General features: G+C 34.7%; 3 protein-coding genes across 7 annotated transcripts in view; 2 read left to right on the top strand and 1 right to left on the bottom strand.

Annotated features, from left to right (window-relative positions):
- Positions 1-481: 481 nt before the first annotated feature.
- On the top strand, positions 482-4,427 carry LOC149727840 (uncharacterized). The gene is made up of 4 exons (XM_089889286.1): positions 482-578; positions 641-721; positions 1,095-3,233; positions 3,722-4,427. Exons 1-4 carry the CDS (start codon positions 554-556, stop codon positions 4,099-4,101), a joined length of 2,625 nt encoding a protein of 874 aa, XP_089745412.1. The 5' UTR covers positions 482-553; the 3' UTR covers positions 4,102-4,427.
- A 155-nt stretch (positions 4,428-4,582) lies between these two features.
- On the top strand, positions 4,583-12,141 carry LOC149727841 (uncharacterized). Of its 2 annotated transcripts, none has more exons than XM_089889284.1 (7): positions 4,583-4,969; positions 5,453-5,596; positions 6,675-6,806; positions 7,053-8,346; positions 9,130-9,232; positions 9,435-9,630; positions 10,008-12,141. In XM_089889284.1, the coding sequence occupies exons 1-7, from the start codon at positions 4,909-4,911 to the stop codon at positions 11,483-11,485; spliced, it is 3,408 nt and encodes a 1,135-aa protein (XP_089745410.1). In that variant the 5' UTR covers positions 4,583-4,908; the 3' UTR covers positions 11,486-12,141. The 2 variants fall into 2 exon arrangements, with proteins under 2 accessions (XP_089745410.1, XP_089745411.1); XM_089889285.1 differs by having other exon boundaries at positions 4,583-4,846.
- Positions 12,142-12,313: 172 nt separating this feature from the next.
- Positions 12,314-26,273, bottom strand: part of LOC149727842 (putative E3 ubiquitin-protein ligase HERC1) — a 61,686-nt gene continuing 47,726 nt past the window's right edge. For all 4 annotated transcript variants that reach the window (XM_089889281.1, XM_089889283.1, XM_089889282.1 and 1 more), the window contains 17 exons: positions 25,345-25,536; positions 24,668-24,806; positions 23,774-23,955; positions 22,634-22,789; positions 22,040-22,265; positions 21,185-21,354; positions 19,993-20,280; positions 19,616-19,730; positions 19,011-19,117; positions 18,325-18,447; positions 17,033-17,109; positions 16,409-16,548; positions 15,597-15,709; positions 14,741-14,893; positions 14,325-14,458; positions 13,536-13,707; positions 12,314-13,203 (listed from right to left, as the gene is read on the bottom strand). In XM_089889281.1, the coding sequence (XP_089745407.1) occupies positions 13,021-13,203; positions 13,536-13,707; positions 14,325-14,458; positions 14,741-14,893; positions 15,597-15,709; positions 16,409-16,548; positions 17,033-17,109; positions 18,325-18,447; positions 19,011-19,117; positions 19,616-19,730; positions 19,993-20,280; positions 21,185-21,354; positions 22,040-22,265; positions 22,634-22,789; positions 23,774-23,955; positions 24,668-24,806; positions 25,345-25,536 (2,670 nt within the window). In that variant the 3' untranslated portion in view covers positions 12,314-13,020. The remainder of the gene's footprint in view (positions 13,204-13,535; positions 13,708-14,324; positions 14,459-14,740; positions 14,894-15,596; positions 15,710-16,408; positions 16,549-17,032; positions 17,110-18,324; positions 18,448-19,010; positions 19,118-19,615; positions 19,731-19,992; positions 20,281-21,184; positions 21,355-22,039; positions 22,266-22,633; positions 22,790-23,773; positions 23,956-24,667; positions 24,807-25,344; positions 25,537-26,273) is intronic.

The following is a 26,273-nucleotide window of genomic DNA, read 5'->3' on the forward strand; positions in this document are numbered from 1 at the left end:
ATTCGGCTTTGACGGGCGTTTCATAAAGTCGTGATGATACTGTTGATGATAAAGCAAGTTACATTCATTCATTCATTCATTCATTCAATGCGATTTCTTTCAAACGTTTCTTTTGGATCAACACCTATGTTAAATTAAAAGCTCAATGTTTGTTTTGGATGAAAAGAACGTTCTTGCAAGTTGAGGCTCGTCTACATGAAACTAAGGTTTCACCCAGCCGACGCATTATTATCCCACCATTCACATATACAACTACCAACCTCAGTGTTGAATTGTCAACAATATTTGAAGGGCATGTCGTCTTATGAAGCTATAGCCTACTTTAAACAGTTTTAGAAAAGAGTAGAAAAGCCTGTAGTTGGTTAAGTTTAAGCGGACAAAAACAACGTTTTGATCTAATTAAATTATTTAATAAAATACTTATTGTTACTGTTAAATTCTAGCTGTCTAAAATAACATGTAACTAATGCGTATTGTTTTTAGTGGGTAATAAATAAAAAGTTAAAGAGAAATTGATAAATATAAAGCTTTTGTTGTGCCAAATAGGAAAGTAATGTCGAACCCGACATTACCTCAAGGTGAGCAAATTGAATTTTACTTATAATATTGGTTGATGATTAAACGAAAGTTTTTTGTACAGGCAAAACCACCGCCATCTCCAACATCATAAACAACATCATAAACAACTCTCATGTTGGCAATCTAACAGTCCCTGCTAAAGGTACAAATTGTAACCAAAACATGCATTCAAGGGGCATACCAACAAAATATCAAAGTTGTGTTTTGACAGAAATGATCAAATGTGATGTAAAGGCACCAACAAAGTTTCAAAGAACGAAACAGATCCTAAAAAATGCATAAAAAACCGCAAACTCAACCGCTTGAGTAAAAAGTCGGCCGCGAGAATACATGGGATTTCCTGTGTATTTGATATCGCCCAAACTTGTTTTTACTTATTTGTTTTTTTTAAACGCGATTTTTTTGGTTTTGCCTTTCGATCAAATTTGAGCATTTCTATCCACAAAAAAAATTTCAATGTTCGTTGGTATGCACCTTTAACAATGACCGATTACCTAACATAACGTTATTCATAGATGCGGAACCCAAACCAAAAAAATCTGTTTCTTCGTTCAAAAATTCAACGCGTAACTTCACCGTTACGCAACAATACGTGGATGTCAAAGAGAGCGTAGTTAGGAAGAAAAAAGTAATTCTACATTGCCATGGATTTCCAGGAACTGGTAAGACCGAGATTATGCGCAAACTTGCAGGGGAATTTCCTTATGAAAGCAACCACGAGCTTTATATAAAGTGGCACATAAAATTTGAGGACGAGGGTCATGATGCACAAGCCCAATTACAGGAATTGGTAAAGTCATTGTTCCACAGCAACCTTATTACAGAAGATGCAAAACAGCGTGTAATAAGTGACCTGCAACGAAACTGTGCTGGTTCTCTTGCTGAATTGCTCCGAGAAACAAAAATCTCTGTGTTGATTATTTTCGAAGATGTTCCTCTTAAAACACCAAAGTTGCTTTCCGATCTTTTGCGTTCGGTTGACAAAATTCAAGAGAATAATGTTCCCTTCCACGTTTATATGGCAACTCGTTATCAGACTGTTCTGGAAAACGTAGAAAGCAAAAAGATCTCGTCATATCGTTCAATGAGAGTAAAAGGTTTCAACGAAGATGAAGGAATAGAGTATCTGTTGAACAGAAATCAGGGATTCTACGAGACGATCAGTGATTCTGAAAAAGATGCTGCTTGTCAGGTGTTTCAACGTTTCAGTGGTTCAATTCTAGGGCTAAAAACAGCTAAAGGTTTCCGCGAACGATCACAGATTTCATATGAGGATTATATGATCGAATTGGTCGAAGGAGAAGAAGACTTGCACGCTTTGGAAGTTCAACAGTTGGAGAAGGTTTATGGCACGAACGTGCGACATATTTTCCAGGCTATTACTTTGCCCTTTCGTGACAACGATGCAGTTAATCTGAAAGTAATGTCGTGTTTGTCATATTTACATTACAACAGCATTCCAAGAGAGCTTCTCAATAAATTGTTTCAACGTTTTCTGTCTGAAAATGGAGACATGAGAAGAAAGTTCGGACAAAGCAAAATAAAAGCTGGTCAATTGATCAGTATGCTCAATGAGTTCGACTTGTGCGAAAACGGCAAAGATCTTAAACTACACGAAGTAGTTCTGCATGCTTTTCGAGTTAACTTGCCGCCTGACGACGAATCCTTTAAAACCATGGTCCGGATTTTGGCTGGTTCTGTGACAAAGGATTTACGAGAGCCGAAAACGAAAACTAAAATGAAATCCATCTACCCCCATATCAGAGTGCTTTTATCTCACGTCAAGGAAAACCAAACAAGTGACAAACTCACTCAACTACTGTTAAGCCATCTTTACGAAGTATACGGGTCTGTAGCAGACGATAAAGTGTCCTGCTTTGAATTTCTAAGCCAGGCTTTCAAACTGGTCTTTCAAATTTTAAAAGGCATTGAAGACACAGGCTTGACTGAGTTTATTGCTAAATACGAAAACAAAGAAATGAATGAAGTGTCAGAAGAATTGTTTGAATCTTCCATCTGTTCGGGTGATAATTTAGATAGAGGGTTAATAACCGAATACGAAAGCAGCGTTCTAATATTCCAGAAGAGAGTTTTAGATTTTCTTGAATCAAGGGCAACAGACAAAGCCAGCTTTTTGCAACAGATTCGACAAAAGCTTGTAACGTGTCCGGTAATGGGGACAGACATAATTGGAAGTCTTCGGGAAGCTAAATTGTTTCTTGATGAAGAAAAGCATCGCAAAGTATTCTTGGCCGAAAGGATCGTGTCCATTCTACATAGTGCAAGTCGAATTATTTTGTATTGCCAGCAGCTTTCAATTGATTACAAGAAGTCACTTTGGTTATCCAGAATGGCGACCGCAATATCGGGAAAATGCAGAGAAAAGACGGATGTCGGTTTACTCTTTGAAGAAATTTCAGTTTTAGGAGGACAAATTCCAATCGGAATGCGTTGGTGTAAATCATTATGTAGAGGTACAGCAGAATATACAGTAGAGATGAAGAAATTAATGCAAAAACAAGAAGCAGGATTAGCTCGAAAACTTCAAGACTGTCCGTATGAGAACGGTCTCATTAAAGAAGTTGACAACGCAGAGTATCGGGAAATGAACATTACAGGACATCTGATACGAATTCGTTCGCGGCTGGTTGAAGGTAATTTAACCAACGGTCTCGGGAGTCGTGGAAATTCGGTTTTATAATTGTTTAAATGTTCTTTGTTCACTACAAAAGGGGGCGAGATAAAAGAATGAAAAGGTGTCCTATCTTCCCCTACGCTATTATTTATGGTCGTTTTATCAGAACACTAACACTTTGAAGTCGTAATAACAGCAGTAGAGCTTTCTCGGACTTGTGTTTGGCTATTGCTTTTAGTGATATTTAACACATGATTAATATGTTTGTTTACACTATTAATCTTTCAGAATCATATAGTAGGAAATATTTTTTTTTGTTTACTACTAAATGGAACGAGAAAAAAGAGTTTAAAAGTGTCCCATCTTCCCCCACCCTACTGGATAACAGTAACCCCGCGACTCTAAAAGAGCGTTGGTAACTGTATAAATTTTAAGACTTAGGTGCTAAGGATATTCAATGTTACCCTACAGTATTATATGCCCATATATTCAATTTTATATTTCCAGTCGATCGGAAGTATTATGAGGACGCCGTAGAAACTTGTCGCCGTTTGCGCTCCCTTGCTATGAAGAATGTAAAGCAGTGGGAAGTGGCCAGGAAATGTCTTATCTACTGTGGCAAGTTCTACGCCTCCGGTGCTGAGTATGAGCTTGCATTGAATTGTTTTGAAAGTTTTCTTGATGATCCAGCAAACGCAGGAGGGCAATCATGGCCATGGGGTATATACAACTTTGCTAGATCAGTTGTGCTACATCCGACACCTCCGCGTGTGCATAGAGCTGTAAACTTGTGTCAAACCGTCCTTCAACCAACCACGAAGATTGAGCCGAACCTTCGTGAAAGATTAGAATCTGAACTTCAAAAGCTACAGCAAACATTGAACTGAAAGTACAGTTGAATTGTTTGTACTAAAACGATTCTGTAATGTCTGTATTTAAGCGTTTATAATTATAAGCATATTTTTTGGAACGAATGGGTCGATTTTCATCTAATTTTCCTGAACACTGAAAAAAAATACAATAAAGTTGTCCATAATGTCTGCCTGATTGAAAAGCGATATACAATGTAAAAAGTATTGGGAAATACTCACGACCGAGTCGCTTATTTTATCAATAACATGAATTTTCCGGACATTTTACCTGTTTGATTGTTGCTTATAGAACATTATATTTTTTAGCAATGTAGTAAATAAAGACATTTAATAAGAGTAAAGCTGTTTGGGCTACTATATATTACTTTTTAACTTTGATTTCTAAGTTAGTGGTTCGCATTTACGGGGCTATTACAGGTATGTGTAAAAGCATAGACCGAATGTTTTTCGAACAAATGTTGATTATTTCGCTCGTTAGTTAATTTCAAACACAGCATGCGTATAGACTTCAAAGCGTTTTAAAGTTTGTTTATCCATAACAAACTACCTCGATGAAAACTTGCAAAACTCGTGCCATTACTCATATATTGAGTCACTTTATAAAACAGATGACGGATTTTCTGTTGAAACTCTATTAATGCAGACGCAGCATGTTTGTACTAAATAGGTTTTTGTGTACAGAAAGTTTATAAAAACACAGTGTTGCTTCAGGTATACCAATTACGTCGATCATTGAAACAATTTAGCAAACAAATTAAAAGTTAGTCAACTTAGTCGCTTAACATAAAAAAAAAACTTTCCAAAGTACTAATTAGGTTAAATATGCTATTTATGCCGTCTCATTCTATTCTTCTTGTTTTATTTTGTTATTGGTATCACTCAGGTAACTGTGCTTTTAGCTTACAAATTTGTAAATACAAGATGTTTATGTAACTAAAATTGTATTTGTAAGACTAGGGCGGGGAGGGCACCTTTAAACACAACGTTCTATACTAATGCATCAAAGAAATATAGTATAATATTAGGATGGGGGAGGATTTGGCATATATACCTTAGCACATAATAACCAAATATCCTGACCCTGTTTTAAACAACTAACAACGGTATATGAAAGTCATAAAGAGATAGTTATAACATTTTCTAAATGTTCTTTGTTTACTACCGACTATGGGACGAAATAACGGAATGAAAAGGTGTCTCATTTTTTGGAATAAAAAGGTGTCCCCACAATATACATTAAAACTTAAGTTGCTATTTAGCGATAGTACTAGCTTTGTCATGGCGATGGTAATACGATACAAGGCGGAATAGAAACAATTCTTCTAAAATCCGTTAAGTTTCTTCTATTAATATAATTTTCATTTAGTTGCTGACGCTTTGAACTTGGATACTCTACAACAGGCCTGTCGGGCAGAAGACGGATACTATGACTGTGGCAACGGTCAATGTATCTCTCGACGTTTGGTAATGGATACTCGTATTGACTGTGATAACAATGCGGACGAAATAGGTACACCACTGTAACATCCGATATTAATATGTGTAACTTGTTTTATCCTCGTGTGGCAAGAAAAAGACAATTGTTGTAAAACGGGTGTTATGTTTCATACACATTGTAAACGCTTACGAGTTACCACGTGTGTAACTTTGTAAATGATTATTTTTGTGCAAGTCTGAAAATTTAGACAGACCATTAGTGACCACTGGGTTGAAACATTTTGCGTTTAGTGCCTTACTTAAGAAACATACTCACTAGAAGGGGCAGAGGCGATCATTGAACCAAAAAACTCTTTGTTATAGCCTGACGAGCTATAATCACTGTACAATGACGCCAAAAATGTAAAATCGCTAAATTAAAATTCGAACAATACTATGACGTAACTGTCTGGGACCACAATAGCTATCACACATGATCAGTTTGATAAGCTATATGAACATGTATCCGTATATTTTGCTGACTCGTCTGAGGAAGAGTTTGTTACTGTTGTGCAATAATGACTATCTGCACGGCCCGTCTATTTAATTGACGTACATCCGTTGCTTTCGCTTCACGTCGTCACTGTTATTTTATATTACAAATACATTTTTAGGGTAAAATATTTTTTCTTATTAATAGACCAAGTCTTTTTTTAGAAACTTACAACAAGTACTACTTTGGTTCTTTGTAAACATGCGGGGTAAATTGGGACATTTGTTTAACGCCGATTTTTAATACTTAACAGCATAAATCATCGGCTTTGCCGCGCACTTTGTTGGACCGTGCAAATACTTTCGAGTAATACTATCACATTTGTTTTCGTCAATTAACAAAAAGGTAGAAGTGAAAAAAATATTTTAGAAGTATCCCAACTAGCCCCGTGTCCCAACTTGCCCCACGTCCCAATTTGCCAAACACAATAATAAATTACTTTTTGAGCCATTGCATACTAATAAGCACATTGTTAAAACATATCAGTTTTACGCTAATTTGGTAACTTCTTAGCGTTTTAATTTAAATGTCAAAAAAATCATTGACTCTAACAAATCAGACGTTTTTTTAATATTTGGCTGTATATATAGAAAACTCCCAAATGTTTAATATATTCCAGGTCTTATTCAGTGCAATGACAATGAAATTTATTGTCGCTTCATCAACCGTTGCGTGCCGAGACATCTTATGAATACACAGAATAGTTGCAACGAAAATGAACAACTAATTCTACCATGCCGAAAGGACGAAGGTACGCTGAGTTAAAAATGTATCGGTATTTGCTTGCTAATATATAATAACTTTGAAGAGTTGCTAATATACAATATTCCATGCTTGAATACCTATATAGTCTCCTGTGAGTATATTCTAAAAGTTGAATTAAAACTACACCAATTGCTATGAGACAACGGCTTCATTTTATCCCAAGCAAGCGTACCATATATGTATATGTTTTAAAACCATTACAATTGCTACATTAACATTCATTTAACGTCAGAGTTTATGTGCACTAAGAGCCTTAAGTGCATACAACGTTGGAAAGTAATGGATGGCAAATACGACTGCGCAACCATGCTTATTCCCAATGATACTAGCGATGAAGAAGCCCCACTATCTAACTGTACCAATTCCGAGTTACGTTGCCAATCTGAGGGAAATTCCACTAAATGCATTCCACGTGATTGGGTTATGGATGGGGTTCCTGATTGCAGTCAAGGGACAGACGAGTTGACGGCGTTGGTTTGCGACCAAGAGAAGGAATTTCAGTGCGTTTGGAACGGCCGATGTATTCCAAGATACAGAGTGAATGATGATTATAAAGACTGCGAAGACGGATCGGACGAGGCGATAAACATAACTTGCTTGAATACTGAGTTCGCTTGCTTAGGAATATACAACTCTCCTATTAGTATGGGGAGACGGTGTATACCGAAAACTTGGCAACTAAACAATATCACCGATTGTGCCGACGAAAGCGATGAATTTACAGTCCCGTTAAACGGTTCATGTCCGGAGGGGAGTTATCAGTGCGAAAATTCTTTAAGATGTATTCCAAGGTCGTATTTATGCGATGGTCTTGACCACTGTGGCGATTGTAGTGATGAGATAGAAGAATGCGAAGTACCAGTGATGTTTCGTTGCCCAAACGATATACGAAGGACTTGCCTGCACTGGTCTTATGCGTGCGATCCATACGCCGATTGTCCTAATGTGGAAGATGACATATTTACAGTTGGGCCTGGATTTAAATGCCAGAAGCAGTACGGTTTGTCTGATATGAAAAAGTATTGCATTCTTCCACAATGGAGTCTAAAGGATTCCTATTTTTCGTGTGATGACCGTTCGGACCTATGTTATCAAAACGACACATTTCACTGCAGTCTATGCTTAGACGGAAAGACTGTAATAGCCCCAAGACAAATTTGCGACGGAATATTTGATTGTCCTGACTTATCAGACGAATGCCTCTGCGTGACGTCATCTTTGAAAACTGCCGAATTGTGCAACAATGTCTGCTACGGATACCCGAGTTCTCCTTGTTCAAAATGCAACAAAGGAGAGTTTTTATGCGACGGGATATGCTTACCATACAGTAAAGTCTGCAACGGGATAGTAGACTGTCATATCTCTTTAATTGATGAGCGTTGGTGCACTGTAGAGTCTGAAACCTTTACTCCAATACGCCCTAAAGACTTTGCCTGCGAACCTGTACCCGATGTACTTCAAACAGCGATAGAATTCGGGAATTTTGGGTATCTGGCGAACAAGAGCTTTCCCGTAATGGCAAAAAGGTAGAAAGATATTATGTAAATTGTCCTCTTTATTGTTGGATAGGACCTGCGTTAGATAGGACATGGCCCTCTGAATCTATTGAGTAGGCCCTGGATAGAATAAAATGGATCACTTATCCGCAAGCATTGCCCAATATACTAAAATTCAAAATGTATGACGTTTTTTCGGTAATACAGTGAAATGAGGAAATTAAGACAGTTAAGCTTACATTCAACGATGTTTTAAAAAAGAATATTTTTTTCGTTGATACGATAATGTAACTGTACTATCATACCTTGATCAATTTACAGGGTATTCGCAACTAAGCGGGGTAAACTGGGACATTTGTTTAACAACAGTAATCGCCCATGCGCACACTTTCTTGGACCATAAAGATACTGTCGAATGATACAATAACATTTGTTCTCGTCAAAATTTCAATAGGGTCCCGAATATAGAGATTTAAATAATGTCCCAACTTACCCCATATCCCGACATACCCCAACCCACTATACAAATTAAATATTGAAACATAATATAATAATTAACGATTTTTTAATTACTCTTATTATATTTGTAGTTTTAACAAATTTTATGTTCGACCGTGTTTTAAACAAATAACTACAGTTCATGGGTGTCCTAAGGGTATACGGTTTTATAATTCGTTGAATCTTTTTGTTTACTACCAAACGGATTGAATAGAATGATCAGATGTCCTATATTTCCCCTCCCTATAATAACACTTAATTCCATTTAATCCAAAAAAATGGCATTTATCGAATCTTACTTCTATATAATTGTAGCTGTGACGGAATTACGGAATGTAGAAACATGGAAGACGAATGCAGTGAAAGAGCGAACTGCGAGAATAAACCAAAAATCTGCACTGATGTACCAATAATAACGGTAAGCTTTATATTTGTTATTGGACAGTCTGTATAGAAGGTGTCCTAACTTTTGTGTGGGTTTTATAAACAATTTTCAGTTTGTTAAAGTTTATGTTTGCTTTTGTCACTTTCAGATACTGACGTTTTTGTATTTTTTGTAACAAGATCAATAGTATATTAAAACCCCTGGTAATCAACATCAATCTTCTTTATTTTCACAGCAAGAAGTTCCAGCTAGTTTCGTCCCGGGGCTGACACGAGACGTGGTTTTAGAAATTCGACGTTGTAGTGGCGTTTTCAATTTCGTATTTGGTTTCTCAGTTTGCAACGGGATAAATGAATGCCAGGATGGAGAAGATGAACGGAATTGCACAGAACGCTTTCAATGCGACGCCGGGCAGCGTGAATGGCTAACAGGTTCGATGTGAAAGAAGGAAATGAATAAACGTATTACGTAACCTATATTACCGCTCACGTGGCAAAGCTGGCACAGTCTTTATAAACAATAAAAGGTGTTCTGTTTCATACACCTTGTGCCCGCTTACGAGTTACCAAGAATGTAACTTTGTGAGGAATATATTTGGGAGATTTTCAATACAAAGTGAAACTATCATATCATTGTAGTGGTACGGGGTGAGTTGGAACATAGGGAGAAATGGAATACTTAATTAAATTTACTTTTACGGGTACCCATTTGATGATAGGCGAAAAAGGATTATAGTACTGTTTGACATTGTTCTCATGGTCCAACAACGTGCTTGGTATAATTTAATTAGATTTAAACTTTTTAACAGGCTCAAAAAGGATGTTGAGCATTGCAAACTCGCAGAAGTGCGACGCTGTCTACCCTCCCGACTGCCTGGATTCGTCCGACGAAATTAACTGTAGTGACTCCACACACTTTTACTGCGAAAGTGGAACTCCTTTCTTTGTTCGTCGAGACCAAGTGGTGGACGGTAAAAGAGATTGTGAAGATGCATCGGACGAGTGCCCACCTGATATGTTTCAAACCAATGCACTATCTTCGCGTGAAGAACTTATTAAAGTCCCATTTTTAAGAGCAATGGTATGGGTTATGGCTTTTGTGGCAATCATAGGAAATTGTGTGGTTTTTATTCTTTCATCAAAATCTCTTATTAAGAACTCGAAAAAAGCGAAAAATGCAAGAGCTCCTGGAGTCGTTGTGATCAACAAGATTTTAATTCTCAATCTTTCCATTGCCGACTTACTTATGGGAATTGCTCTTTTGATTATCGGCATCAAGTCGGCTCAATTTTCGGGACAGTACTGCTGGAGAGACCTGTTATGGCGCAGTAGTACTACATGCGATGTCATAGGAGTTTTATCTGTGCTCTCATGCGAAGCTTCGGTTCTCTCGCTCGTATGTTTAACTTCATATCGTGTCTACACAATCTATTTTCCTTTAAAATCAAGGACGGTTAACATGAAAGTGGCGATTATTTGGATTATGTGCATTTGGGTTGTATGTTTTATTTTGGCCTTTCTGCCCCTGGTAGACCAGCTCTCCCGTTACATGGTGGCAACAATGCTAATTAAAACCACGCCCTACCTAAAAACTGAAATAATTCGGTTCAACCAGTTATTGGAATTTACGAAAAGGATCTCCGCTACTCAACAGAATGTCAGCGTCGATGGTATATTAACGACAGGCTCCTGGTCAGTTTTGCAGCGTTTTCTCAGTGACAGCTTTCCTAAATATGTACCTGAACGAGTTGGATATTTCGGTTACTACAGCGCAAGTGCTGTGTGTCTGCCACGTTATTTCAAACTACCGACTGACCAGTTCGAAGTCAATGCGATTTCTCCCGTTATCATGAGCTTTAACTTCATAGCACTGCTCTACATCTGCGCGGCATACGCTGCGATTTATAAAAGAACATATTCTGGGAACATGGCAGTAAATACAGCACAAAGGCAACAAACGGAACAGCGCCAGAAAAACGCAAAGAAGATGCAACGAAAAATTTCGATTCTTATTCTCACAGATTTATGCTGCTGGCTTCCAGTATGCCTCATGACTTTTATAAGCCTAAGAAAGGCAGGTCTGCATGATTCAGTATATTCCTTTTCTGCGATCATTCTCTTACCGATAAACAGCTCGCTAAACCCAATCATCTACACAGATGCAGTTCCAAAACTTTACACAAAGCTAAAACAAATTGGGTTACAGGTCAGGACATTGGTGAATGTTGATAAAACACAAATTCCTTCCACATCCGAAACTCCCAACGTGACAACAACATCGGTATAAATGAATATAACTTGTTTTACCCTCGTGTCGGAGAAGCGACAGTCGTTATAACACGGATGTAATGTTTCATACACTTCGTGCCCTAAGTCTTCCTCACTAAGTCTTCCTAACTAAGCAAAGTTCTTTTTAAGCTATTGTGCTCACAACCGCCTAGTTTGCGAGTAATTAACAATTAATTTTTTGTTTGTTTAAAAGCCTCAAACTCAAAATGTACCTCATACTTTAATTAATTGTTTCCAATCGATTGAAATATTTTAAACTAAACATTGTCTTATAAAGCATTGGGTAGAAACAGCGGTTATATGAGATAAGGAATCAACACAACGGTTGACGCCTGTATCAAACTATTACCGTTTAAGTGGGGACGTAGGCTACTGCTCTTATACTTTATATTATCATTTATCGTGACTGAAACATTGTTTTAGACAAACATCATATAACTAATAACAACTTCTAACATTAGCCAACTACTGCGTGATTAAAGTTTATCCAAATTCTCCAAAACAAACGTTTTTCAGGGACGACAAGGTTAATTAGTGTAAGTCAACACATGTAGGATTTGTACAAAGCATATCTACACATATTCTTTACCAATCACTGTATCATCATACATCATAAGTCTTCATGAGTTATAATACATATATAACAGAAAACCGCTTGATTGGTTACCTGGTTTGTTTTGATGGAGATCAGTCGACCGATGTCTTATAAGCGTTTTTAACATATTGCTAGTTAGTTTATTACGTGCTCACTCATTAGAGCCTTGCTTTCTTGTCGTTTTGTTTTCTTCTTGAATGAATGTAACTTACTTTATCCTCGCGTGGCCGGAAAACGACAGTCGTTATAACACGGGTTTAACACCTCGCGCCAGCTTACGAGTTACCAAGTATGTTACTTTGTGGATGATTATTTTTTTGGGGATTTTTTTCTCATTTTTATGTATGGCTGATAATTATTTACATAATTATATAATATAGCCCAGCGACTTTCAAAAGCGTTGAAATATTTAGAAACAAAAATGCTGTAAAGATATTAAATATTACAGAAAATATTCATAACCAAATTTTCCAAACTTCTCCGCCATTTTTCTAAAGAAAAAAGTTCCATCGTCTAAATTTTTTAAGCTAAACAATGCAGTGTTGTATCTTTGTGTATATTTTCCAAATAAAATAACTTTTGTAATACAAATGAGACAACCACATAGGATATGATAACAAAAAAGGTAACGAAACAATAGTAATTTATTACCATGTAAAAAAATCCTATTCAGTATCCAAAAAAAAACAAATTTTAATTAAACTAAATTTAATAAATATATTTTATTTGCCTCAAACTTAAATTAGTTGTACTGGATATAAAAAACACACAAGTTGTGTAAAGTCAGTTGTTTGTACATGAATTAAAAACAATCCGTTATAAGAATATATGAGAAACATGCAGTAGTAGTACGTACTTAACAAAATCTTTAATTCTTATAGTCGAACAAATTAAAAAAACACACATAAAAGCTGCGTCAGTTATTTTTACCATTTCAATTATATAACATCATCTATGACGTCTTCATCAGCATTTCTCAGCAGCATATAGTTGTCCATGTCAATAGACCTGCAATGACGGATGGCATATCGAAGTCTTTCAGCCATGACTGCTTGGCTTGAAAACGGAGGTAATCTCAGTTGAAAAAAGCAAGTTTGACTGGTTGGCAAACTGTCTATTGGCTGTTGATAAGTAAAAAATGTTAAACTTTTAGTATTTTTTTAAATTTTTTACAACCGTATGTAAGTTCTGTTATTTGTTGAAAAGTAAACTTTTAGTAATTTTTTTCACGATCGTATTTAAAAGTTATGGTATAGTTGAGTCTGAGTATATACAACAAGTATGAGGTATCATGTGTTAAGAACACCGATGATATAACGACGGACTTGTCCGCGGCTTGAGGATTAACAACTGGCGTTGTCTATTCACATAAGGATAAATAAGTTAAGTAAACCATTTTAGTTGGTGCTATCCGACTTTTATGTAAATTTAGTCAAACAAAACATTATTTTACCCGATCTATTTTCATAACTTGGAATCGCTGAGGCATGTCCACAGGATGCACAGGCAAGCGTGAACGACCCGAAACGAACTTTAAAAAGAGAACTCTTTCATCGCGGTTGAGTTCTTCTAAAGTCTGCCACAGCCAATGAATCAACTCGCTATCTTCTGCCACGTCACGATATCTATCATAATGTAATAATAGTATTTAAATGAACACTTTAGCTACGTACAGTGTTAACATTCTATAAGATATTTATTATTTGCTTTAATATGATTTTTATGTTTATCATGACCTCTATGTTAACTCCAACATTGTCCAAACGATTGTTTTATATTATTAATGTTTTCCCAGTCTCTATGTTCAATGTCATGCTTGAGTGATTTTTTATTTTAAATCTATGTGAGTAAGGTCACAGATGAGAGAGGCCACTCGTAAACTCGTTATATAACGAGTTTACGAGTGGCCTCTCTCATCTGTGGTAAGGTCCTTGTCGAGAACCTGGGATTTAGGCCGAATATGTACAGCTTAATAACTGCTGTAAATGTGTGTTCTTGGCCGAAACTCAGCAAAGTAATTACTTCTAAAAGGGTCTATATGGCCAGTATGTGCCCAATAAAAATGGAAACAAATGTTTGATGAAAAGAGTAAATAAAAGAGTGACACATAAGTAACAAATAAAACAACTATTTTCTCAAAAAAGGTTAAAAACAAAATTTTAGTTCAACCAATTGTAAAATAAACGAAATATATTTTGCTTAAATGGCATCGTCAGTCTATTATTCAAATAAAATATTTTACCTCATATTGGTTTTAAGCACGCTGATATCAATATCAGGCATTCCACAAACCAACTGTTCTAATCTTGTTTGTGTCATTAGAGTGAATAGTGGTAACGGTATTATGTGCGAGATTCCCATTCGAACCCATTCCACCTAAGAATTGAATTAAAAACATGAAAAAAACAGTTTATAAACAAGGGGGAACAAAGTTGATTTAATAATAAAGTTTTTAATCCAATAAAAAATAACAAAACAAAAATTAGATAATTATTTATTATAAAAGATGCTCATTTTTATTAGGAGAGCGACCGCTTTCTTTGCATTTATCGTTTAAAAGTAATATAACCATCGCCATAACCCTTTTTTAAATTAATTATTCAGAAAAGTTTTTAGCAAAAATTAGTTATCTAGAAAAATATGACTTTCTCAAAACACCTGTTGATCCAACTCATGCAGTCTGAAATACAAAGCTTGATCTGAATATTCTTTCCGGTTTCGAAACGTGAGTGGAATTCCATCGCCACCAACAACAACTGGAACAAACTTTCCGTTCCAACTTTGTGCTTTGAATGATTCGAGAGGAATTATCTAAAATAAAGTAAAAGGTAGAAAATAACACGAATATTGTGAACCATTACAAAAACATCACAACTTTGTTGATTTTCTAGTTTTAATTTTTTTAAATACTTTTTAAAATTTCTGCTTTCTGTATCATTAAATGGTGTAAAAAAATAGTTTTGTAACCTAGACGTAATTCTAACCTGAATGTGTTTTTATCAACAAATGTATTAAAATAAAAGTAGTTACTTGATTCAGCAGTCAAGGACAGACTTTATAACACGGGTGTTCTGTTTTATGCACAATTATTTTATTGTATTTTTCTGGCCTTCATGTTTTGCAAATTTCTGTTGGGTGTCTCGTCCAAGGAAACATACATCCAAAACAGTGGCTGCACGGAGTCTTAAATCCTAACCCCTATGTTAGAGGCAGGTGCGCTTACCATCGCCCCACTGCGCCAGACACAGTGTTACCCAACCAAAAAAATGTTTAATTACTGAAGTTATGTTAAATTAAAGCAGAATTATAATAACTATTTATTCTGTTACTTCTGCTACCAGGCATAGTATAAATAACATATTGGTGGCTCATCTGGTATAAAAATGTAGTGTATTTCCAACGCTTTCGGGATACATTCCCTGATCAAGTCTCGCCGTATGGCAGATAAAACGTTGGAATTACACTACAATTTTATACCAGACGAGCCACTAATATGTTATTAATAATCATTTACCTCGTTAAAGTTTGATTCATCTACCCCGGCTACATCAATATTTTTCAGCGCATGCAACATCTGTACAAACATTTCATCGGATTCTTCAACATCTTGTAATGAAACACTAATACCTGATGTAGGTTTAATAAATTAATAACTTTATACACCAAAAAATTTTCATAAATGTTTTCCTATTCTATATGGGTGAGGTCCCGGATCGTGCCCTGCCATGGGTCCTAAGATTTAGGCCAGGATTGACCCATTTCCATACACCCAGAACAATGCAATTTCTTTATCCACACATTTCTTTCAATATGGTTAGCAAAACAACTATGCGTTTAATGCAATTTGAACTTTATTTTAACACCAGTTAACTGTTTATGTGTGTGGCAGTCAGATTTTTTTATTTGGTGAAAACATTTTTATTCTTTGTCATTCCAAAACTTCGTTGCAACATTCCTTATTATATTTAAATGAATGAATGTAACTTATTTGTTCTTGCGTGCCGGGGCAACTACAGTTGGTATAAAACGGGTTTTGTTTCATATACCACGTGCCAGTTTGCAATTTCTCATTTTGTTACTAATTTAACAAAACCACTAACAAAATAACTTGTATTATACAGTAGGGTAGGGAAAGATGGGACACCTTTTCATTTTATTATTTTATTGTCCCATTTGGTAGTAAACAAAGAACATTCAAAGAATTATAAAACCTTAACCTCACAACTCCCATAGACCGTTGTTAATTGTTTAAAACACAATCAGAATATTTGGATATTATGCGCTAAAGGTTTCCCATCTCCCCCCGTAGTTCTAAATATTAACTACCTGCTAATAACTTCCACACAATTGGAGCAAGATGTAGATCAAGAGGTTTCTTTGTACGTATCGCGACTCCGATCAAAATCCCAAAGAATTTAAACATTTGTGCGTCTTCAGGTGAAGTTAGTGAAGGATTGAACACAAAACTGAAAACAAACAAAATATTAAATCATGTGGCAATTATTTTTATGTGACATGCAAAACGCACTGTAGTAGTGACCGACTAAAAATAGCTGGCAACATTAGGTCCAGCAAAATATGGGTACATCAGACACACACAATATACTTATAAACTACTTTACATCAAGCCACTTAAATTGAGTTTCAATATCTTAAGAAAAAAATGTGATTGATTGGGTAAACAGTGTAACAAATGCCATTAATTTCTTTAAAAAAGAGAGAGAGTATGTGATGTATTGTTTGTCTGCAAGCGCGATATCCTGCAATTCCTTAATATGTCTGACTGTGTGATAAATGGATGTTTACTGCAAGATTCCTAACAAATAACCTTAATTTTACAATGTCCAAACTTGCAGTAGCTTACGAAAAGTTTCAAAACATAACCATATACACACTGGCTATCATAGAAAATGTAGAAAGGGCATTAAACATTGTTTTAATATAAATCACCTGTCTCCATGTTGTCCAGCTTCCGTAGTTGAATTTGGAGTTGGTATTAAAAGGTTTACGGTACCATTTTCTAATTCCTGCACAAAATAAATACATTAGAGAAGCACTGAATTATATCCTACAAATTAAACACTGGCGCTGGGGCACAGCGGTTATCACGCCTGCCTATAACCAATTGGTTACGGTAACATTATGGACGTAGGTGTCTTTGGCCAAGACACTAACGTCAATTGCTCAAAGCCAGTGGTCACTTAATGGGTTGTTTAAATTGTCAGCCATACAGAAAAAACAATCACCCACAAAGTAACATACATAATAACTCATAAGCTGACGCAAGGTGTATGAACACTAGGGCTGTGGAAAAGTTAACGGTTAACCGGTTAACCGAACCTATTCGGTTAACCGCTAACGAAAAGTTCAAGTCGTTAACCGAACTATGACGTCATAGGGCATAAACGTATATCAATATCTGTCTTATTTACACGAAAGGCACGTGTTCGTGTTCGTAGATTGTTGTTTTGCAATAAGACAGAGTGCGCAGGGACGCTGTTGCTTTGATCGTGCCCTACAACGGCGATTACGCCATCAATCTTGATTGTTAATACCGCAGGCTAACTAGTTTTGCAACATTATATTGGTGTAATACACAACTTAAATGTTTTCCTCAGCCAAGCAGCGTGTTTATTACGAAAAAGCAGGCATTCACACGTGGATTCATTGCATCATAATAGCGATTGTTTGACCTGGCGATTGATTACGACATAATAGCAATTCACACGTTAATAACTGCGTCATAATTGCAATTCACACGTTGATTATTTAGACGGCAGGTGCTTTAAAACAGGTTTGAATATGAATAAGAAAGCATTACTTTAACGTTAAGAACGTTTGCCCGTGTATTGCAAGCATAGTCCATACGTTCGTCGTAAAGTTGCCTTTAAATTCGCGAAAGTAAAGCGATAAACAAGACGCTTTTATTAGGATTACACTTGTATCGGTTAACCGGTTAAAACTGAACGGTTTACGGTTAACGGTTAAACAAAAATAGGGAAAATCCACAGCCCTAATGAACACCCTTGTTATAACGACTGTTGTCACGACACGCGAAGATAAAGCAAGTCACATTCAAACAATTGGTTAAAAATTATATTCCGTTATTTCTGCAACCAGGCATAATGTAAGCAATCTTTCAGTCACTCATCTGGTACAAACGTAGCGTATTGATATATATTTCCGATGTTTTATCTGCCATCTGGCAAGAATTTATCAGAGAACTAACATTAGTCTCAAACCTGGCATATTTCAGTGATTGTATCATCAAACACACCACCAGCATCATCAGCTCCTTCCCCGATCAACTTAACTTTCCACGCACGTGCAGGCAACCGAAGGTCACATGGGTTTTGTTTCAAAATCTAACAATTTAAAAATTTTCAATTAAAAAAAAGCTTTATTTTTAATCAGAAAGCAAAATAAAAAAAAGAGAAAAAATCAGAAAAAAAATCTTTAAAAATATAAAAATAATTTTTTTTAATTGTGGCAGAAATATGAAGTTTTTACATAATTGTATTTTTTATGATGTTATGGTTACAACTTCATTACAGATTTCGAAAATCGTCTTATTTAAGAAAAGTATTTACCCTGATTGGATTATATTAGCGTATGTCGGTATGCAAAATTATTTGCAGCAGAAACATTAAGATTATGCACTTTAGCAACAGTTTATATAGAAATCAAATACAATTTCTTGTTTTTTTAATATTAAAAGAGTATACAAAACATTAAATATAAAATTTTTTTAAATCTTTAAAATTTGAAAAATTTTACTCAAAATTTACTTATCGCGCAAAACAACTTAAACACACCAGTGGACAAAGAAAAAGTAGACAAAATATTTAATATATATTATTTTTGCAACTTCACAACCCGAAAAATTTAACTAAATATTCAGTTATTTTGCAAAACAACTCAAACACACCTGTTGAGCAATCTGAATAAATATTGGTGAGCATTTCTTTCCTCGAATGGCGAGTCTACGAACTGTGATTTGTGGTCCATAGTTTTTACCCTGAACCATTGTCTTACCTGAACAAAATAAAATGTTGATTGTTTATCAGCAAATAAAAAAGAAAACGCTGAACAGTAATTGACACCCACTAAATTAAAAATCTATTTTTGTATAGAGGAAAGGATACATACATCTACAAAATTCATAATGCAGTAACTAGAATATGACTACTACTAGTAATAATATTTTTGTAAATACAGCAATATTTTTTAAATATAACCCTTTTTTATATATAACACTATTTATTTAAAATATTTAGTAGGGTGGGGGAAGATGAGACACCTTTAGCACATAATATTTAAATATCAATCATGTTTCAAACAATTAACAACGGTCCACGGTCTAACAACATCATGAGAGTACGGTTTTATAATTCTTCAAATTTTCTTTGTTTACTCCTGAATGTGACAAGAAAATAGAATGAAAAGGTGTCCCATCTTCCCCCACCCTACTATAACACTAACTTTTAAATGATAACATTATTTATTTTTGGTTTCTAGAATTTGAAATCTTACCCAAAGCTCGCACGAGGGGAAGACTCAAAACTCTCGGTAATAAAATGGAACGAATTGCAGACGAAGAAAAACACGAGTTTCCACAAGTATATGGAGTAACATCACTAGTTGAGTGCTGGAAAATAAAATAATCAACAGAATTAAATTATTAAGCTGATATTGTACATTGATAGCACAACTTTTTTTTTATAAAAATTATTTTTTTTCAAAAATTATTTTTTTTTTTAAATTATTTTTTTCAAAAATTATTTTTTTTTTATAAAAAATAAAGTCAAATTAATTTGCTAAAACATAAATTTTTGAGTTGAAAATCTATTTTAATTAGCACATAAAAAGTGTGTCACCTAAACAACTTTTTAAAGCTTGTTAAAACTTACTTGCTTTTGCTGGTAATTTAAAAGCGGCCATGACGCTGAAATTAGGTCGGAAAATTTGCTGAGGACGACAAGTCGACCACGTGCATCAAGGACTGAAACGTCAGCGAGTAAGTCATATTGACTCGGAATAGACTCAGGGGTTCCCAGCAATGTATGACCTGCATCATCATGTTCGCACGACCACGCGGCAGAGTGAGTACGACCCGCAGATATTTGTCGAATATTTTTACCGGAAAGTGATTCAACGAGAGCCGGTTCTTGTACATGGTTTGTGTGGCCAAGACCAAGCTGGATATAAAAAAAGAATAAGAAAACCTTACACTAGCGCTGTGGCATAATGGTTGGCTTATCTGCCTCCTGTCTCTAACCTACAGGTAATGGGTTCTTGCTGCTACCATTGTGGGCATATGTGTCCTTGGGCAAGACACCTAATGACAATTGCTCCAACCCTGTGGTCACTAATGGGTTGTCCAAGTTGTCAGCCATATATAATAAAAATACATAGCAACCCGTAAGCAAACTGCCCGCCATGGAAGGGTAAATAAATTGCGTTCATTACAACTTTTTATCCCAAATTAAGAACGAGTATTTAATAGAAAAATGTTTCATAAAATATTTTCATATTTCATAAGATGATAACTTTAACTTACAAAATAACATTTTATAAACAGTTAAATATTTTATTTTTAATGGAAATATATTTTTTTAAATCACTGAACATGCTGAATGCATACCAACATATATAAAACAGCTCTTCCATTATTTTTTTGTGAAATCAACCACCAGAAAAGCTGTTTTTGTATTATATTATGCCTCGTGGTAAGTTTGTACACAATTGTAATTTAAAGTGCCAATGAAAAGGAATACTTGTAGATGGATAGATTTGCTCAAATGTGATCTAAATTTACCACCAAAGTTTCAAAAATCGAAACATCTGTTTGTTGGTATGCCTCTTATAACATTTAGTTTTATAATAAAAACAATGTATAGTACTGTGGGGAAAATAGGACACCAGCATATAATATCCAAATATCCTGATCTCATTTTAAACAACCAACAATGGTCTATGAGAGTTGTGAAGATACGCCTTTTAATTCTTTAAATGTTCTTTGTTTACTACTAATGGAACGAGAAAATAGAATAAAATGTGTTTCATCTTTCCCCACCCTACTATAGAATACATTGCATGTACCTGTCCATCTGTATTTGACCCCCATGTATAGACAATTCCTTTAGATGTTAAAGCTATTGTATGTTCAGCTCCTACACTGATATCTATGATATGATGAGAAGACAGTGCGGTCACAACTTGTGGGTTGAACGAAGGCGAGGTTCGTGTCTCACAGTTACCACACATGCGATCTAAAAAAACTTATATTTTAATAAAAAAAACACTTAATAAAAATCTTTTTAAAAAATGACAATTTTTTTAAGTGACCTACACTAGTCTCCGCCTAAATTTATGCTTTTTTAGTCACCTGACTAAAATTTTAGTCAGCGAATTTTGACCGACTAACTTCTTGAGTAAAACTTAGTCGGCTGACTAAATGTAAAAATACATTGACTAAATTTTAGTCAGCCGACTAAAAAAACGCAATAACCAATAGTTACCACAACCGACTAGTTTAGTCGGTAGCCAGGAATACTATTCCTGTAAATTTTAAAGTTAAAAAACATATATTTATAGTACTGTGACATTAATACATAAAAACAATACTTTTATCACATAATATTATATTAGTAATATAGGTGTTAACCCTACATAATCATTCTGTATTTTTGTTTTTCCACATAGTAAAGTTTTTCATGAATATATTTTTATCATTCTATATAAATGAAAGACTGCTGATGCCATTCGGGCGAAATATATATTTTTTATTATACAATTGGTTGGACTTGATTTTGTCTGTTACGTCCATGTAGTGTTATAATTATAACTGCACCTTGAAGTAAAAATATAAAATACAAAATTAAATTAAAAGTATGAGATAAAAAATTAAAGTACAAATTTGAAGTAAAAATAATGGCAACTTAACAATCACTTCACCTTGTCCGAACATGAATAGTTTCCCGTCCCATGTTAACGCAGCTGTGAACTGAGCTCCACAACTTATCTTTTTTATCCCAACTCTACTGAGGACCTCGATTTTAGTTGGTGATGTTTTCGCCGATGTTCCACCAATTCCAAGCTTTCCATAATCCCCGTCACCACACGCCCATACAGTGAGATTATCTTGTGAAACTATAACTGTGTGATTCAATCCACAAGCCACCTAAAAACAAAACATTTTTAGCGCCCTAAGAAAAGGTAAAGTGTAAAACCTAAAAAACAAAAAATTTTTAGCCACCTAAAAAAAAGAAAAAATATCTGCCAAATAAAAAAAAATTAGTTATCTAAAAAATCAAACAAATGAATTGAGCATATAGTACTGTGGGGTAAGATTGGTCACTAATACCATTTTTCTTATTGTGTCTTTAAAAATTCATTTGTTTAAAATGTTGTATATAAACAATTATGAAATTCTGTAAATAATCAATATATTACCAAACGTTTACTACCAAACGGGACAAGAAAATAGAATGGAAACATGTCCTATCTTACCCCACCCTACTATATATTTGTTTTAAAACATTTTTAAACCTGTCCAATGATGTAGTTCTCCAATGCCATAACTCTTTCAGGTATTTTCTTATTAGTGGTTGAACCGTGACCGAGTCGACCATAATCTCCATATCCGAACGTAAATAACTTTCCATCAATCGTAACGACGGCAGAATGTTTAAATCCGCAAGCAACCTTGTGTTGGAATTTCAAATTATTCGTCATTAAGTTAAGAAATATAAAATTATTTGTTCTGAATCGAAATATTTGTCGGTAATGTCAGGAAAATCAAATTATTTGTCATAAATCAAAATATTTGTTGTTAATGTCAGAAATATCAAATTATTTGTTATGAATAAAAATACTTTAATATTTTTAATATCAGGAAAAACAAAATAGTTGTTATTAACGTCAAATATTTTTTAATATTAAATTATTAGTGATTAATGTCAAAAATATCAAAATATTTGTTATTAATGTCAAAAATATCAAAATATTTGTCATAAATGTAAAGAATATCAAAATATTTCTTATTTATCAAACTATTTGTCATAAATGTGACAATATCAAAATATTTCTCAATAATTAAAATATTTGTCACACAGATAGTGGGGCAATGGCAGTTGTCGAAATAACCCTGATGTTCTAAAACCTTAGCCATGCCTCTTAAGCTCGCTCATGAGTTACCAAGCGTAGAATTTTGTGGGTGATTGTTTTTTGTTGGGTAGTAGCATTTACATTGAATGAAAACTGAACTTTAATTTTATTGTTTTTATACAGACACGTCTACAAGGGTGCCAGCATTAAGCATTGAACCCAGTGGTGTCTTTTAATGTTGCGATGGTCATACTACACGACTTTTGTAAATGTTTTTTTAGTACAAACATTTTGAGACCTTATTCAGGTTCCCTACCTCAGGATTATACAAAACATAAATTTGTCAGAAGAGTTTTATTAAGTTTATAATTACCTAAATCATCAACATTTATCAAGAACTTATAAAAACAAAAAAAACCTTTCGACCTGAATGAATAAATGTAACTTGCTTTATCCTGGCATGGCCAGAAAATGACGGTCGTTATCACACGGGTGTTAATACACCTCGTGCCAACTTACGAGTTACCATGTATGTTACTTTGTGGGTGAATATATTTTATATTTTTTATGTATTTTATTTACCTGCACAACCTCTTGTCCCCGTAATGCTTCAATCTGTCGAGGCCTACGTTGTCGATCACTGTTACCATGACCAAGTTTACCATAATCCCCGTCCCCCCATGAAAATACTTCTCCATTCTCAGTGAGAGCAATCGCATGGCCATCACTACCAGTAGATGTAGCCAACTGCTTCACTATAAACCCTAAAAAAAATTTTTACCAAGATGTTTATAAAAGTCCAGGTTCATAAAGTCGACTTTTTCCTATAAATACTGGGTAATTTGCCACAGTATTTTATTTCACTACCCATTGGCACTTATAAACATTTTATTTATTTTTTGTTTAACTTTTTTATTATTTATTTTTGTCTAAAATTAATGTTGGTGTACAATTAATAATGTTAAAATGGGAACCAGTTCTGATTAAAATTTAAAACTACATATATGATTTTACCATGTATTCATCATAGCTGAGATAATGAGCAAAATGTGGTCTACAATATATTTGAAGCACCAACTCAATTAGAATAGAAAACCAAAACATTACAACACAAACAATTATGGTAATTATCAAATATTCCGTTATTTTTAACATTTATTCCACATTAGTAAAAAAATAATTAATATTAAAAAAATAAAAATTATAAAAACCTATGTAAATACATATTAAGACAGTTTATTTAAATGTTAGATTTCTAATGGTAATTGTCTTAAGAAGTGTTTTGAAAAATCTACAAATAGATAAAGTTACAATCAAAATATTAATGTTTTGCAAAAAATATCGTTAAAAATATATTGTTGGTCTAAAAAAATAAAAAAATTAGCATTTAAAATTAAACTTTTTGTTAAATACCAGATCTAATATTTGCACAACTCAAATAATGATTGCCACTAGTAAAAAAAATTTTTAACGCACCTTGTAAAGCAGAAATATGAGTAAGTCGATTTGAATCATCCGAATTTCCTTGCCCAAGCCTTCCATAACTACCTTCTCCACAAGATAACACAACCCCGTTGTTGTTTATTATGAACGTGCAATTTTGTCCGCATACCACCTGTGTGTGGAAAACAATAAATATGATTTCATGAAACAAACTGGCTAATTTATTAACGTCATTTTGCGAAATGACACCCAATTTGTGGTGGCATAGCACAGTGGTCAGTGCGCTTGCCTGTAGCTCAGAGCTTATGACTTGAAAAGGCATGTTCCTGCCACCATTGTGGACAGATATGACATTGGGTAAGACCTCTAATGGCATTTGTTCCAACCCAGTGGTCACTAATGGTTGTCTAAATTGTCGGCCATACAGAAAAAAAAACTACAAATGTTGTAAATCAGAAGCGGGCGCGAGGTGTGTAAAACAGAACACCTGTGTTATAACGACTGTCATTTTCCCACCACACAAGGATAAAGTACGTTAATCAGGCAGTTTTAGCCTTTTAGGTGAACACTTTTTTAATAGATTTTCTAAATAACTTGAACATAACGTTAAAACATATTGGTCTTCAAATTTTTTTTTATTTTTTTTTCTTAAGCTTTTTTTATGAAATAGAACAACAACTTTAAATGCCTTTCGCATAACACAAACAAACCTTGCGAGCTTCATGAAAAGATTTAGTAAGTTGTGGAACAAGAACTCCACTTCCAACTTCAGCAAGTTGGCCATGTCGACCAGCTCCAAATAAATAAACATCACAATGAGTTCCACATTGCCAGTCATTGGGACATTGTTCATACCATGATACCAACTGTTCATCCATTCCTTGCACCCACTGTGTGTTATCCTGTAGAAATTGATCAACATTTTTATATCTCTTGTGGTCTACACCAATGGTTCTCAACATAGGAGCCAAACATGGGGAGGCAAGGTAGCCTTCCCTAGAAATGATGCATTGCATCAATCAGTTTACATTAGCACCAAATTTGTGGCAAGCAATGCATGTATAACTATCCCTTCCACCCCTGCATTTTAAAAACTTTGGCAGGTAAGGTTCTCGAGCCATTTTTTTAGAAATTTTAAAACAGATTTTGCGAACCAGTGGACCTTTAAAAAATAAAATCCACCCAAAAAGTAATTACCACAAAAGTAGTCAATGCAAAAGATCAAAAAACTTAATAAGAAATTTGCTGCTGTCCTTTTTTATATTATAAGTCTTATTGAAGTTTCTTGCATTTTGCAATAGAGATACAAAGTTATAATATATTTGGCGGACCAACAGGAAAGTTGATGCGACCCGGCACTGGTCCACGGACGGCAGGTTGAGAAACCCTGGTCTATGCGTTAATTGTATTGTATGTTTTGGGCTTGAAACCAGTCGGCCATGAACACTGCGGGTCGCGCTCACCAGAAATACAATAAAACATGCTTTTAAGTCTAACTATAATAAAGTTTAATAAAAGAGATTTTCGCCTAAATCGGCATCGGCAGTCTTCTATTTAAATAGTGACTCTAATTTTAGACGAAATGAACTAAAGCAACACATATGTAGAATTTTGTAAAAAAAAAACAATATAAAAATTT

Source organism: Ciona robusta, chromosome 11 (assembly GCF_009617815.1).
Source record: "Ciona robusta chromosome 11, ASM961781v2".
Lineage (NCBI taxonomy): Eukaryota > Metazoa > Chordata > Ascidiacea > Phlebobranchia > Cionidae > Ciona > Ciona robusta.